This window comes from Pleurodeles waltl, chromosome 6, assembly GCF_031143425.1.
Source record: "Pleurodeles waltl isolate 20211129_DDA chromosome 6, aPleWal1.hap1.20221129, whole genome shotgun sequence".
NCBI classification, from domain to species: Eukaryota; Metazoa; Chordata; class Amphibia; order Caudata; family Salamandridae; genus Pleurodeles; species Pleurodeles waltl.
In genome coordinates this window covers 1,048,772,595-1,048,790,065 of record NC_090445.1, presented here as the reverse complement: position 1 = coordinate 1,048,790,065, position 17,471 = coordinate 1,048,772,595, and the positions used below count along the sequence as shown (strand labels likewise).

The following is a 17,471-nucleotide window of genomic DNA, read 5'->3' as shown; positions in this document are numbered from 1 at the left end:
TGCACCGCTAGAGTGATCCCCGTGTCCCTCCATTGTTTTCTACCTGAAACCTGACGCCTGCTTTGCACACTGCACCCGGCCACCCCTGTGCCGCTGAGGGTGTGTTTTGTGCGCCCACTTGTGTGTCTCCCTCCCCCCCCCCAGTGCTCTACAAACCCCCCCTGGTATGCCCCCGAGGACACAGGTACTTACCTGCTGGCAGACTGGAACCGGAGCACCTCTGTTCTCCATAGGCACCTATTTGTTTTGGACACCTCTTTGACCTCTGCACCTGACTGGCCCTGAGCTGCTGGTGTGGTAACTTTGGGGTTGCCTTGAACCCCGAACAGTGTGTGTCCTATGCTCCTGAACTGACACTTGTAAGTATTTTACTTACCTCCTAATCTAACCTTTACTTACCTCCCCCAGGAACTGTTGATTTTTGCACTGTGTCCACGTTGAAAATAGCTTATTGCCATTTTTACAAAGATTGTATATGATATTGCTTTTATTCAAAGTTCCTAAAGTATCTAAGTGAAGTACCTTGCATTTAAAGTGTTTACTGCAAATCTTGAACCTGTGGTTCTTAAAATAAATTAAGAAAATCTATTTTTTCAATATAAAAACCTATTGGCCTGGATTAAGTCTTTGAGTGTGTGTTCCTCATTTATTGCCTGTGTGTGTACAACAAATGCTTAACACTACCCTCTGATAAGCCTACTGCTCGACCACACTACCACAAAATAGAGCATTAGAATTGCCACTATCTTACCTCTAAGGGGAACTCTTGGACTCTGAGCACACTATTTCTTACTTTGAAATAGCATACACAGAGCCAACTTCCTACAATTGTGTATAATACTTACCTCCAGAAGCAGTATTGCCTCTAAGATATGTTTGGCTTTGTGTCACAAAAATAAAGTGCCTTTATTTTTGTTAACACTGAATATTGTCTTTTATTGTGTATAAGTACTGTGTAACTATAGTGGTATTGCAGGAGCTCTGCATGTCTCCTAGTTCAGCCTAAGCTGCTCTGCTACAGCTACCTCTAGACAGCCTAAGTTGCTAGTATACTGCCTACATTTCACTAATAAGGGAAAACTGGACCTGATATAAGCTGTAAGTACCTTAGGTACCCACTACAATCCAGGCCAGCCTCCTACATTTAGTATCCTCACTTTCTGTACCTCTTGGACTTTGCGGTTCACCTGCCAGGGGCTCCGGTTTATGGAGTTTCGTTGTGTCAGTACTGAAACCAAGTTACTCCTATGGTCCTCATCCTCTTCTTTGCCTCGGTGGTTGTAATGGAGCAACGTATTCTATGCAAACCTGTGGCAGTCGGCCAGGGATTTCCTCTGGATCTTCTGCTGGTTATACCTAATGGATAAGAATGGTCTGCTATTGGCATGCACGCTAGCTGCTGTGCAAGAAGAGGGTGGCTGATAAATTACCCAGAAGAATGACTTCAGTGCTCTTGGCAGTTTATATTCTATTGGTTGCTGAATGCTAATGTTAGAAATTGGACCAAGCAAGACCCACAATCCTAGTCAGGGTAAATCAGCAATACACTCTAAATAACCTGTGCTTACCCTTTGGTAGCTTGACACAGAGCAGTCAGGTTAAACTGACGAGGCAATGTGTAAAGTATTTGTGCATCACTTCAAAACACTAACACAGTTAAAACTCCACACCTGGTTAGAAAAAAATGGATCTTAATTTAATGAACAAAACAAAACAAAAACAACAAAAATCCAATGAGGCGAAGTTGAGATATTAGTTTTTAAAGATTAAAATACAATATAGTACTTAAAAGCCCAACTGGGGCTATCCGGTTCCTCTAGACTGGGTTAAATCCAAAACCTCGGGCCGACCGCAATGGATCACATGTTGTATACAGTTCCAAATAACTCCAGCTGAAGTTTTACCTTCTGAAGAATTGAGCCAAGAGTCCCGTTCATGGGGAAGAAGTTTGTGTGGAGCAAGAAGAACGTTGCTTGTCCGTGGGTACAAGGAGTCAGCTGGGTGTTGCAGACCGGCAGACTGGAGCCTCATGGTCATGAAAGCTGATGCTTGCTGTGCGAAGAGACAAATTTGCGACGGCTCACGGTGATTCTTTAAAGGAGTGGCACAGTTCTGGTGTAAGCTGGCCCATTTGCAAAAGGCCCAAAAGCTTGATTTCTGGAGCCAAAAAACCCTTTCAAGAGCCCAGGACTAGAGTCATCTCTTCGGTCTCAGGAGCTGGTTGGAAACAGGTCCAGAAGCCTTAACAGGTGAGGAACAAAGGGCTAAGAGTAGGAAAATGCAAACTTTCTATAAGTGTCATTTTCAAAATTGTAACAAAAAATCCAGCTTTATAATTAAAGGGGATTTCCTATTACCGTTCCATAGGTACTAAACATGACATAGCTACTTCTTCTCATTTAAAAATTACAGCTTATTAAATGTAATAAGGAATCTCCAGTGTTAACCTATGAGAGAAGTAAGCCTCAAAGTAGTGAAAAATTAATTTTGGAATTTGTGATTAGCAAGCATGTAAAACTTAAAAGTACATGTCCTACCTTTTAGCTTTTAGTTACATAACACCCTGCCCTATGGGCTACCTAGGGCCTAGCGTAGGAATGACTTGTATGTAATAAAAGGGGAGCTTAAGGCTAGACAAGAGGTTTTAAATGCCAAGTTGACATGGCAGTGTGTAAGGAAATGCCTCCTTGGCATGGTTACCCCCTGACATTTTGCCTTTGCTGATGCCAAGTTATGATTTGAAAGTGTGCTGAGGCCTGCTAACCAGGCCCCAACACCAGTGTTCTTTCCACTGTTCTTAACCTGTACCTTTGTTTCCACAATTGGCACACCCTGGCATTCAGGTAAGTCCCTTGTAACTGGTACCCCTGGTACCAAGGGCCCTGATGCCAGGGAAGGTCTTTAAGGGCTGCAGCATGTCATGCCACCCTGGAGACCCCTCACTCAGCACAGACACACTGCTTGCCAGCTTGTGTGTGCTGGTGGGGATAAAATGACTAAGTCGACATGGCACTCCCCTCAGGGTGCCATGCCAACCTCACACTGCCTATAGGTATAGATAAGTCACCCCACTAGCAGGCCTTACAGCCCTAAGGCAGGGTGCACTATACCATAGGTGAGGGCATAAGTGCATGAGCACTATGCCCCTACCTTAGACATTGTAAGTGCAGGGTAGCCATAAGAGTATATGGTCTGGGAGTCTGTCATGCACGAACTCCACAGCACCATAATGGCTACACTGAAAACTGTGAAGTTTGGTATCTCAGCACAATAAATGCACACTGATGCCAGTGTACATTTTATTGTAAAATACACCTCAGGGGGCATCTTAGTGATGCCCCCTGAAACCATACCGACCACCAGTGTGGGCTGACTAGTTTTAGCAGCCTGCCACACACCAGACATGTTGCTGGCCACATGGGGAGAGTGCCTTTGTCACTCTGTGGCTAGTAACAAAGCCTGTACTGGGTGGAGGTGCTTCTCACCTCCCCCTGCAGGAACTGTAACACCTGGCGGTTAGCCTCAAAGGCTCACCCCCTTTGTTACAGCACCCCAGGGCACTCCAGCTAGTGGAGTTGCCCGACCCCTCCGGCCACGGCCCCACTTTTGGGGGCAAGGCCGGAGGAGATAATGAGAAAAACAAGGAGGAGTCACTAGCCAGTCAGGACAGCCCCTAAGGTGTCCTGAGCTGAGGTGACTCTGACTTTTAGAAATCCTCCACCTTGCAGAAGGAGGATTCCCCCAATAGGATTAGGGATGTGCCCCCCTCCCCGCAGGGAGGAGGCACAAAGAGGGTGTAGCCACCCTCAGGGCTAGTAGCCATTGGCTACTAACCCCCCAGACCTAAACACACCCCTAAATCGAGTATTTAGGGGCTCCCAGAACACAGCAAGATAGATTCCTGCAACCTAAGACAAATAAGGACTGCTGACCTGAAAGCCCTGCAGAGAAGACGGAGACACCAACTGCTTTGGCCCCAGCTCTACCGGCCTGTCTCCCCACTTCAAGAAAAACTGCAACAGCGATGCGTTCCACAGGGTCCAGCGACCCCTGAAGCCTCAGAGGACTACCCTGCATCTAAAAGGACCAAGAACTCCTGTGGACAGCGGCTCTGCTCCACGGAAAAAGCATCTTTGCAACAAAGAAGCAACTTTGAAAGAACACAGGTTTCCTGCCGGAAGCGTGAGACTTTGCACTCTGCACCCAACGCCCCCGGCTCGACTTGTGGAGAACCAACACTACAGGAAGGACTCCCCGGCGACTGTGAGCCCGTGAGTAGCCAGAGTTGACCCCCCTGAGCCCCCACAGGGACACCTGCAGAGGGAATCCAGAGGCTCCCCCTGACTGTGACTGCCTGCTTCAAAGAACCCGACGCCTGGTAAGGACACTGCACCCGAAGCCCCCAGGACCTGAAGGATCCGACCTCCAGTGCAGGAGCGACCCCCAGGTGGCCCTCTCCCTTGCCCAGGTGGTGGCTACCCCGAGGAGCCCCCCCTTGCCTGCCTGCATCGCTGAAGAGACCCCTAGGTCTCCCATTGGACTACATTGCAAACCCGACGCCTGTTTGCACACTGCACCCGGCCGCCCCCGTGCCGCTGAGGGTGTACTTTTTGTGCTGACTTGTGTCCCCCCCGGTGCCCTACAAAACCCCCCTGGTCTGCCCTCCGAAGATGCGGGTACTTACCTGCTGGCAGATTGGAACCGGGGCACCCCTTCTCCATTGAAGCCTATGCGTTTTGGGCACCACTTTGACCTCTGCACCTGAGCGGCCCTGAGCTGCTGGTGTGGTAACTTTGGGGTTGCTCTGAACCCCCAACGGTGGGCTACCTTGGACCCAACTTTGAAACCTGTAGGTGGTTTACTTACCTGCAAAACTAACAAACACTTAACTCCCCCAGGAACTGTCGTCCAGTTTTAAAATAGCTTATTGCCATTTGAGTGAAAACTGTATATGCTATTTTGCTAATTCAAAGTTCCTAAAGTTCCTAAGTGAAATACCTTTCATTCAAAGTATTGTTTGTAAATCTTGAACCTGTGGTTCTTAAAATAAACTAAGAAAATATATTTTTCTATATACAAACCTATTGGCCTGGAATTGTCTTTGAGTGTGTGTTCCTCATTTATTGCCTGTGTGTGTACAACAAATGCTTAACACTACCCTCTGATAAGCCTACTGCTCGACCACACTACCACAAAATAGAGCATTAGAATTATCTCTTTTTGCCACTATCTTACCTCTAGGGGGAACCCTTGGACTCTGTGCATGCTATTTCTTACTTTGAAATAGTACATACAGAGCCAACGTCCTACACAGTGTAACTGCACATATAGGCCATGCAGTAGCAGGCCTGTTACATGTTTAAGGGCTAGTTTAGTGGGAGACAAAGGGGCAAAACGTTTGGAGGATGACCACCTTAAATCTGAAGGGTCTTAAAGCTATATACTGTCAGGAATATGATTGAGTATGGAAGTATAGTTTCTCTGAGCACTTGAGGACATACATCTTTCTTGGACATATTTTTCTCCTGACGTAATTTATTTTTCCAAGATATAACCTTACAATCATTACAACAATGCTGATGTGTCATTTTTTAATACTCTTAGTTGTTTACATTCTGAATCATTGTGGTAAGTGAGCACAATGAGATTTTGGCCCCAATGTGACCAAATGGAAAGTAGTGGAGCTATGCCTCCGTGGGTGACTTTTACTTGCTTATACCCTAAAGTATTTTTCTATCGATTAAAGGCAATTTTAGCGCTTGTTCAGATTAAATTCATATTGCATTCATATAACACTCACACAATCTTTCATCAGTTTCCTGGCTTTAGAGGAAGAGCTGCTGTTAACTCCAGTATTTAGAATAAGAATAACTGTATTTTCTTTGCTGTTCTTTTGAATGCATTACCATGTTTGGTAAGAACAATAGCTTATCTTACTATATATTTGAATAGTTAAAAGACAAGGTCACCAAGTCAATTTGTCCAGCAGTTGAACACTTTACGATATAAATACATTGAAACAGGCAGGTTACGTCGCAAACTAGGGCTTCTACTCCAAAGGAAAACTTAAAGTGTAAAGGTTTAGTCCAGTTGCCAGCACATGAGCAGGAACCGTGTGTTGATATTTAGAATGGAACAGTGTTTGATATAAGATACGCCTTTACTCTGCAGCCATGCCGTGCCTTTTATCAGACCAGTCTTTACAATTCCTCCCCCAAACCAGTTCAGATGCAGCTTGAGAGTTGACGAAGATCTTACCTTCATACCTCAAGCCAAAACAGTGACTGAGTTGCACGGCATCATCTACAACAACATCATGGATTCCTTTCATTACCACTTGTGAGAAAGCCTCCAAAGAGTCATTTTCTGTATGTTTTGCCATGACTATATTTGCCATTCCCTAAAGTCTTATATCGGATCTCTATGGAGAAAATATCTGTCTCTGAGCCTCATTCACAAACCTCTGTATAGAAGCCCTCTGTTGTACCTCACTAAGGGGGTCATTCTGACCCTGGCGGCCACCGACCACGGGAGCACCGCCAACAGGCTGGCGGTGCTCCCACGAGCATTCTGACCGCGGCGGTTCAGCCGCGGTCAGAAGCGGAAAGTCGGCGGTCTCCCGCCGACTTCCCGCTGCTCGGGGGAATCCGCCGCCATGGGGATTCTGACACCCCTTACCGCCATCCTGTTCCTGGCGGGTCTCCCGCCAGGAACAGGATGGCGGTAGGGGGTCCCGCGTGCCCATGCCAATGGCATGGGCACTGCAGGTGCCCCCATAAGAGGGCCCCACTGTGTATTTCAGTGTCTGCAATGCAGACACTGAAATACGCGACGGGTGCAAACTGCACCCGTCGCACCCCTGCAACTACGCCGGCTCAATTCTGAGCCGGCGTCCTCGTTGCAGGGGCATTTCCTCTGGCCCGGCGGGCGCTCTTTTGGAGAGCGCCCGCCGGCCCAGAGGAAATGTCTGAATGGCCGGTGCGGTCATTTGGCGGCGGTACCTTGGCGGACGGCCTCCGCCGTCCGCCAAGGTCATAATCACCCCCTAAGACATTCCATCCTTACAAAGTATCCAGAAGCCTAAGGTGTGATTCGCTGAACTGTCTCATTACCTCATCTCTTGGAACAGTACAGGAGCAGATCTGTTGATCTTCCTACAAAGTAGTAATTGTAATTGTATTTATATAGCGCTCAATACCCCTGACGAGGTATCGAATCACTTTTTGGCGAGTAGCACGCTACTCTGGAACCCAAGAGGAATTAGTGGTGGATTAGTATAGGAAAATATGAGTACAATATAAGTATTATTATGAGCTCATTTGAGCAGAGGACATGTGAGTTTGTTAGTTGGACTGACTAGAGTAATGTAGGGATAGAGGAGGGAAGAATCCAGAAGTGTTAATTGGGAGTTTATAGTAATAGGATGAGGATTGGGATGAGTAAAGGAGAGCTGGAGAAGGGAAGAGCCTGTGGAAAGTGTTATGGAGATCATAGTAGCATGAGGGGTTTTGGATGAGTCAAAGGTGAGATAAATGAGGGAGAATTTAGTAGGGTTGTTTGGGAGATCATGGTAGTAAACAGGTTTAGGGTGAGCTAGATGCAGTAGAGGAGGGAAGAGCTTAGGCAGGGGTATTTTGGAGACAAAAGTAGTAAAATGGGTTTGGGATGAGTAGACTGGGGATGGAGGATACATTGATAGAGACATAGGGGGTGGGGAGACAGAGTAAAGCCTACAAAAGAGTACATTTATAATATTTTTATTTGTTTATTATTTTATGTATATATATATATTTAATTTATTTAATTATTTCTTTTATTTATTTTTTATTTATAATTATTAGTATTATTTTTTATTTAATTATTTATAATTTGAATTGTATTTATAGATTTTAATTTATTTGTATTTAATTGTTCTGTAGTACAGTATGAGTAGAGTAATAAATAGATATGTAAATACATAGTAAGGGAATATATGTGCAAGGAATATAATAATGGGTATAATGTTATGAGAAGAAAATTAGTATTGTATAAACACAGACTTTCCGGATTTTAATGTTTGAAGCTAATGAATAAGTTTACTTTTCTAACATTCATTCATCCTTATTCAATTTTTGAATAGCGAAATGCTTATGATAATAAAACATCATCATGTATCAAATATAACAACTTATCCAGGAGCTATGCAATGACCTATGAACATGTTAAGTATAGACTAATAATATACACATATATAGGTATATACACACACATATATACACCCGCACATGCACACACACGCACATACACATATATATATATTTAACCATGGGTAAATATACATTCGTTAAACCAGCTTAAAGAGTATGTGTATAATTTATTGTGATGAAAGAGTAACAATACATATTTCTTAAAGTACTATACATATCTAGAATATACATATAATCAGATTATAAATATTTATCAATACAGGCATACATAGTCCATTGCTGTTTGAATATGGTGGTTATGAAGGAAAGAGCCAACTCTTGAGTAGTCTTCTGAAGGCAAGATAGTTATCTGTGGATCTTATATTTGGGGTAATGAATTCCATAGCTTGTCTGCTTGAACGGAGAAGGATGTACCACCTAATGTATTTTTCTTCTATGGTGGTGCTCTGAGGTGGGTGCCAATCTTGGGCGTAGATTTCTTTGTTGAATCTATTTGGTTATGTTGTTTCTTATGAAAAGTGGTCCTGTTCCATGTATAACTTTGTGGGTGATACAATGCAGCTTGAAGGTGGATCTTCTGACAACAGGTAACCAGTGTAGTGCTCTCAAGGCAGGGGAGGGAGATGTGGGCTAGTGGCTTTACATGTAATAGTATCCTGCCAGCTGAGTTCTGAATACATTGTAGTTTTTTCATAATAGATAGAGATGACCCATGGTAGAGGCCATTGGCATAATCCAGTTTGGATAGTTCAAGAGAGATAGTAGCCTGCACCTTGTGTGGAAATCCAAGGTGGGGGAAGATGCGTCGCAGAGTCTTCAAGGTGGTGAAGCTTGATTGTGCTAATTTGTCCACTCTGGCATTTATTGTTAACTTGGAGTCCATGGTAATTCCAAGGTTTTTAACTTCCTTGAATACTTGAGGAGGTGGTCCGAGATCGTCATGTCAGGCTCACAGGAGGTCATAATTTTTCCATTCGCCACATGTGAGTATTTCTGTTTTGGAAGCATTTTTGTTTGCAATGGCTCCAAGTCATCCACTGATCAAGTGCTCTGAGACAACAGAATATTTGTGAGTTTTCAATGTCTTTGGGGCATTCCAATTTAAGTAGTATTTGTGTGTCATTTGCATAGTTGAAGCATGTGAGTTGAAAATCATTGATCAGTTCTGGTAGTGACATAATGTAGATGTTGAAAAGCATAGGTGAGATGATTGATCCTTGGGGGACCTCTGCTTTTGTGAGGTAGGTTTTGGTTGAGAAGGGGGTAGAATAGATAATATTAGTTCTGTTTTGAAGGTAGAATGTAATCCAGTTGACAGCAGTCCCTTCTATGCCGGCTTCGTGAAGTTTTTGAATTAGGGTGTCATGGTCAACAGTATCAAAGGCAGCTGAAAGGTCCATGAGAAGTAGTGCAGCAACTCCATTGTGGTCGACTGTGTTTTTAAGATCATCCAAGATTGTTATGAGTGCCGATTCAGTGCCTCTTCCTGGGTGGAATCCAGTTCGGTTGACTGAAAGCATAGAATTGTCTTCAATGAATTGTGGCATCTGGACGAATGCTGCTCTTTCTATAAGTTTGCTCAGGAAAGGTCCATTTATGATTGGTCTGTAGTTGTTGGGGTCCTGAGGGTCTAGGTTTGTTTTCTTTAATAACGGACGTATGTATGCATTTTTCCGGTCAAGTTCCTGTAGTTAAAGAGTTATCGATGTATGTCTGTTATGACACATTCTTCATTCCTCAGTTAAGACTGTAGAAAGACTTATCCCAAGTTCTGGCATGGTCTTCAAACTCCACTCTTCTAATCCACTTATGCCTTATAAACACAGCAGCTCCTGAATCTCAAACATTCCCACTACATCCAACATACTTTAAGCCAGTGAGATGCTTAAGACCGCCACAATTGATGCATGACTACGTCTGCTGGTGGCCAAGGTCTTTTTTTCAGTGTCACTCAATATTTAATTGTAGTCCTTTCTACTCCTGAGTACTCTTAAAAACACCTTCCATTTCAAGAGCTACTGCTGCACAGCTCTTCAGACCGATCATGATTGCTATGAGATAGCCCAGCTTCATAGCATTCTGTAAACAAATAAAAAATAAATTACTACATTAATTACTGTGCGTACTAGATGTTAAAGTGAGAACATTTCTTTTTCAGCCTTTCTTGCAATGTTTAGAATTTCGAAGTTGTGCGTTTTAGTTGAATCATTGATGTTTAACATTTAGTAGTTTTGTGTTTTAGTCACTTCATTGATATTTAGCCTTCAGTCCTTTTGTGTTTTAGATGAATCACTGATGTCTGTTTATGGAGTTCAAAGTGATCTTAGCATAGAGCAAATATTCTTAATAATCAAATAGCCTCCATAACCTTGTTGACCAATACGTCCTTATTGTATTTCTGTGTTTTGGGCCCTCATTCTGAGCTGGGAGGCCTTCCCAATTTGCATGGTAATGGAAGTGACCAGCCGAATCATTAACATGAGTTACTGGCCATATTGGAAATAATAAATAACCTGGTAAAACCGAACATCCAATATCCCACAGCACATACATCTCACCAGCAAAAGCTGTGAATTGTGTTGGTTGATTGCCGTGGGAATTTGATACTGATATACAGATTCCTACTGTAATTCACAATTTCCCAAGTGACATTACTTAATAAATAGTGAGACAATATTCATGCGCTCCAGACTGGTAATCCCCAGTATCATTAATTGGTGTGTGCAGGAGTATCATATCAGAGATCATATGAGAAACCTACTGCGGTAAATTGATATTTATGTTGGCTGTTATATCTGGGCATCCTTCGACAGGACTTTCACACTGGTTTATCAGTACAAGACAGAAGCATGTCATGTGTTTGCACAGTGTGCCTTTTTTACGCTAGTAATATTTAAAGGCCATTTGGATATTTAAATTAAAATCATTGTAGAATGTTTGCACTTACAATATTTTTTAACATGCATGCATTTTTTGCTTTGGTACAATGAATCCCTTTTGACTTTTTCCTTTTAGCCAAGCCTCCTTCCCATTTACCAAAAACCCCTCAAGACACAGAGAAAGGACCAGTGGTGAGTTCATCTGAATATGTGTTGTCATTGTCATCTTTACAGCAAAAATGAATCAATAAAATTGACTATCAACTATGATAAACATCAACTTAGTGATGCATTTTAAGTGAGTTAGATGATGTTACTATTGTCGAATTGTAACTCTCCTTGAAGACCCTGATTTGGATAATCACCTAAAGCAAGGTCAGTGAATTTGCTGTTGATAATAGAAAATAAAGATTTCATATATGGCTCTGAGGAGAGTACACTCCTGCCCTGAGTTCATGATAGAGAGTTTCTGTTTAATTTTGACTGTGGGACTGAAAGCACATGGCAAGCATACTCATACGGGGATGGCCTACTGTGAAACGGAAGAAGACTCTGGTGGATGTTGAATGCACAATTTTTGTTTTATAGACTGTTTTTCTGATGGATACTTATTCCTGCAGATTCCTCACCTTTGAATATCCCATGCACAAAACTGGATTTTTGAAACTTCTAAAATAGGTCTCAGGTACCAGCAGGTGGCGTTGAATCTGTCTTCACATCAGACAGTCAGTTATAATGACTTTACCGGAGTCCTATAGCACCAGGACTGGCCCCTGTCAGTTCTTTTTTTTCTGCGCCGCCTGACCCGTCCAGAGCTTCGCTGTGTCAGATTATCTCTCTCACAATTTGTTTTTGGGGGGCAGTGGGGAATGTCACCACAAAATGCTCTGCTTTATGCCTTTTCAAAGATGTAATGAATATATGTTCATCATGGACCTGCACGATGACTGTCTGTGGTGCGTTGGCTTGTCGTCAGGCAACCTCTACTGAAGATGCACCCTCAGTGTCCATCAAGAATCGTTGAGCCAAACCTTTCTTTTGGCGCTTCAGAGAATCTGTGCCGGCGGTAGCTCCGGAGAAACATTGCCAGGTGGCCATCTTGTCAAGCCCCTCCCTCCAATGCTCTTACTTGTGTTCTCATCAGGTGTTGAGGTCTCACTTTCCGATGTCTGTGACATTGGTCTGTTCTGTCTTCTCCTTGCATATATCGTGGCCCAATTATATACTTCTCCCAATTTGTAGTCCATGGTGTCTCTTTTGAATTGTTTGATCTTTCTGTTGTCGATTTCTGCTGTATACGTTTCCAATTGTATGTCTATGTTCTTCATATTTTTTCCCCAGTTGTCAGATCCTGTTTGCTTCCTGTTTTATTTGTGCAATCTCATTAGATAATTCCTTCAGTATTTTTGATAAGTCCTCAATGATAAGTAGAATTAAGTCCAGTGAGCATTTATTTAAGATGGCGTATCATCTTCCGGTGAATCTTTGATTGCTGTTGCATAACGTTGGTTTTAATGAAATTCTTAAACCCATAGATATCCTTTGTACGTTATGATATTTATTCAGTGTTGTGGCATGTAATTGTTGGTTTAATACTTTTTTAGTTTAGTTACCGTCTTTGGTTTTATAGAACAAATTTGCAAAGCATTTCAATAAAATAGATGTGAAAACTCAAAATACTATTTGGTCAGAGAATTTATTTTCAAAAGTTTGCTTGGAGATTTGGAACCCACAAGGGACCACAAGGAATGGGGGTCGGAAACACTATACCAGAGGGGATATTGTGCAGAGGCATGTATTTTGACAGCACCCATGGTCAATGGATGGTATTCCACCAGCACACCAAAAAGGATAAAGATTTATTACACACAAAAGCAGGGACTGCTCCGATTTTTCAAAGTGGATATTTATTAACCTCTGGCAGGATGACCATCTGGGTTGTGCACAGAAACTTGATTAGCTTAAAAGAAACCTACCCTGTCACAGGCAAAGTTAGTTGACACCTGGATAGGGTCCTTCTTTGTTCCCCCAGTCAGACAGGCACCAATGCCAGTGGGAGAGGAACTGTCCCCAGAACTGGTTTAGAGGGCCACAGAGGAGGAGATGCACATTTACCAGGCCATACCTCTTGGGTGAGGACAGGCGCTCTGCACAGGGCAAGTGAGTTTCTTCCATCTTGACTTTAGGTAGTGCATTGTAGGGCACACAGGAAATTCTTCATAGTTGGGTGGGATCACCACTGGGAATTTTAACCCCCTTGGTTAAAGAGTGGTTACATGTTTCCCTAGACCACAAGCAGGGACATAAGCATCAAAAAGCCTTTTCTGCAGGTCCCAGGCTGGTCGGTTCCAGCTGGACCTGCCCTTGAACATGTTACAGGCCTCTGTTGGAACGAGTCTTGACCACCAAGTACTATCTCCAATGTCCTAGACACTTGGCTAGTTTCTAAGTTCCTAACATATCCTGAAACCTGGTACTCAAAAACGTTTTGGCTCCAAATACCTCTGCAGGACAAAGACTGTGAAAAATTGTGTTACCGGTTCGTGGGCAGAAACCCTTACTGAAGCAGCAATCACAGTCCTTGTCAGTGTGAGGCACAAGCAGACCCCAGATTAACCTGTGCTCAGCCCTCTAATAGCTTGGCACAGGACTGTCAGGCTTAATTTATGGGCAATGTGTAAAGTATTAATGCATACTTCAAACAGCAATGAAGTTAAAACACAACATAAGGAAACCCCTCACCAATTTAGACACAAGGTTATATTTTAATAAATAAAACCAGACCAAACTGATAGAATTCAATCAGTAGAACTACCCTATGCAATGTAAAAGGTTTCAGAGAAAATAGCGCCAAAAAGCACTAAGCACCAATTGTATATATCTGATTACACCAGACCAGGACACAGTCAAGGCACGATAGTGCCAACTTTATAAAAGTGGCATTTTCAAAAGTGTAATTTTAAGCATGACTTCATTATGAAAGAGAACTTTTCATTTCAATTCGAAATACATCAAGAATGAACTGGTTACCTGCTCCCATTTGGAAATTATCATTTATTAGATATAATAAGGTAACTCTGATGTTAGCCAATGTGAGCGGTAACCTTGCAAACGTGAAAAAGGAATGTAAGAATATTTCACTACCAGAGTATGTAAAATTAAAAAGTACATGTCCGTCTTTTTGAATACACTGCAGCCTGCCCTCTGGGCTGTGCAGGGCCTACCCTATGGATGACTTTTAAGTGTATTAAAAAGGAAGATTTGGGACCTGGAGCCTTATTTTGCCAAATCAAAATAGCAGTTTAAAACTGCACACAGAGGCTGCAATGGCACACCTGAAACTTGTTGAAAGGGCTACTAAAGTGGGTGGCACAGTAGTAGCATTCAATTTACAAGCCCAGGGCACAGGTTGTGCCACTGTACTAAGACTTACAAGTAAATTCATTCCATGGAATTCTGTGGAATTACATTAAAATTACGCGAAGGGACAGAATGGATACCGCAATGTGCAGTGCATACTCCTCGGTGCCCTTACATAAGTATGTAAGGGTACTGAGGGGTATCCAGTCCAGTACATACCCCACAATGCCACTGAATACTTAAGTAAGGTCAAGAAGGGGTATGCACTGCACTGTACTGCAGTATATGCTCCTCACTGCCCTTACATAACTATGTAAGGGCTCCGAGGGGTATCCATTCCAGTGCATACCCCTTGGTGACTTGAGGGGTATGCACTGTACTACAGTGGTTTTAAACAGGGCCGGAAGAGGGAGCAATCCCTCTGTATTTAAATCACTGCAGGTTAAAGGTTAATCTGCAGTGGTTTTTAAACATAGAGGGACTGCTCCCTCTTCCAGCCCTGTTTAAAAAACCGTTTCAGTGCTGATTTAATTCTACCTGCGGACCAGCAGAATTAATTAGTAATTACATGAGTAATGCGGAATTCCTAAATTACACCAGTTTCACCGGCAGGATTAAAAGTTCCAACCACCCTTAGTTTTAGGGAGGGAGCATAAGCACCTTAGCACTGGTTACCAAGGTTAAAGAGTGCAGAGTCCTAAAGCCAGCAATAACAAAGTCAAATAAACAGGAGGAGGAAAGAGAAAAAGTTAGGGGGAAAACCATGCCAAGGATGCCAGGTTTAACAGAGACCAACCTACCAAGCTGACCCAACAAAAGTGCATTGCCACTGACCCAAAGATCCAGGTTGATCACGCTCTTAGCATTTCCGCAGCAGCAAATCCAATTCAGTGAGACTTTGCAGAGAAGGTGTGGAGCCGTCTTTGGCTATAGGCTGCAGCCTTGCCCCGCTGGAAAAATCTGAGCTCCAAAAAAATGACGTGATCTAAAGGTAGAACTATTCACCAGGCAGAGGTGCCAAAAGTAACTGTCTGGTGAGGAACCTTCTCTGGGTGCAAATTTCAAATTTCTCCTGCTCAGCATTTTCCCGTCAGAAGTCAATGGCTTGATCGAGATCTCATGCAACAGTTGTCTGACGAAGTGGAGCCTGCTGCCTTTCCGCCCTAGGGATTTTTGACTTCTATTTCAGATACTAAGGGCCTCATTTTGATCTTGGCGGACAGGGTTACTCTGTCGCAAATGTAATGAGTATCTCATCCTTTGTGTTACGATTCCATTATACCCCACGGAGATTGTAATGCAGCAGATAGAATAACCATCACGTTTGTGACAGAGTAACCTGTTTGCCAACATCGACATTAGGCCCTAAGTCTGAAGGTAAAGCTACTCGCTGATTTGAGTCTGGTTTCTGTATCCAACCTGCCCTCCATCGTGGTCCCTTTGACTTGAGTCGAGGTACTGGTTATGCGCAACAAGATCCCCATGTGTTGGCGCTTAAAGTCTTTGGGGCTATTTTGCACCCTAAAATTAAAAAATGTATAACACCTTTTTCCCTTATTGTATTTTTGTCATGTTTGTGTCATTTTATTTATTAAAATGTACCCAATTTTTCTATATTGGTTTGCAATTTTTCTTATGATGTATTCTGGCTTTATTCCTTTTTTTGGTATTGTAGGATTTGAACTCAAGTTTATTTAGTCACTATGGTGGTTCAGGCTGATGGGTCTGATTATTAGTTGTGGTTGGTACTCACCGCCCCTCAACTCATGTTCTTGCCATGCACAGTGTTGTTATCAATTCAATGATTTCAGATGTAATTAGAGATGTTATCAATGCAATCATCAAACATATCATGAGTGTTGTAATATGTGCGGGTACAAGCAGTGTATGGCCAGAGCATGAAGTAGTTACTTCAGGGCATTAGTTCTAGTTACTTGAAATAATTATAACTAGTGAATTTCAGTGGATTTGTTAACCTAAAATGCCATGTTTTAACCTAATTAAAACGGCCCTTTAACCTTTGTTTTTATCAGTGAATTTTTATGGATTTGTTTAAGGTAAGGTATGATGTTAATATCATACCCAACCATTGTTTTTTTTCAGTGAATTTCTGAGGTTTTTTTTTAACGTAAAGTAGCAATATAAAGGCTGTCATTTTAAGTAAGGCAGGCCTACTGGCTTCGCCAAAGGGTCAGAAGTTCAAAATAAAAAACGCCGGCCTCTTTTCTTTATCATGGGGTCAACAAGTAAAGCAGACCAATTTGTTTTGTATATAAATTATCACAATAATGTATCAATCAGTATAATCCAGTGTATGCCCATTTAGATGGCTACAAATAATAAGTCACTGAAGTATCTTAAATAAAGCATTTTAATCCAAACAACCATAAATATGTGTGTAGGAAAGTACCATCTTGCCTGGCATGTTACCCCCATATTTCACTGTATATATGTTGTTTTAGTTGTATGTGTCACTGGGACCCTGCCAGTCAGGGCCCCAGTGCTCATAAGTGTGCCCTGTATGTGTTACCTGTGTTATGACTAACTGTCTCACTGAGGCTCTGCTAACCAGAACCTCAGTGGTTATGCTCTCCCATTTCTTTCCAAATTGTCACTAACAGGCTAGAGATCAATTTCACCAATTTACATTGGCATACTGGAACACCCTTATAATTCCCTAGTATATGGTACTGAGGTACCCAGGGTATTGGGGTTCCAGGAGATCCCTATGGGCTGCAGCATTTCTTGTGCCACCCATAGGGAGATCTGACAATTCTTACACAGGCCTGCCAGTGCAGCCTGAGTGAAATAACATCCACGTTATTTCACAGCCATTTACCACTGCACTTAAGTAACTTATAAGTCACCTATATGTCTAACCTTTACCTGGCAAAGGTTGGGTGCTAAGTTACTTAGTGTGTGGGCACCCTGGCACTAGCCAAGGTGCTCCCACATTGTTCAGGGCAAATTCCCCGGACTTTGTGAGTGCGGGGACACCATTATACGCGTGCACTATACATATGTCACGACATATGTATAGCGTCAC

At 42.7% G+C, this 17,471-nt stretch overlaps 1 protein-coding gene across 1 annotated transcript in view; it reads left to right on the top strand.

The window, feature by feature from the left end:
- Positions 1-17,471, top strand: part of NPHP4 (nephrocystin 4) — a 952,546-nt gene that overhangs the window by 512,137 nt on the left and 422,938 nt on the right. Inside the window, exon 12 of the mRNA XM_069239971.1 lies at positions 11,202-11,257. Coding sequence (XP_069096072.1) covers positions 11,202-11,257 — 56 coding nt within the window. The remainder of the gene's footprint in view (positions 1-11,201; positions 11,258-17,471) is intronic.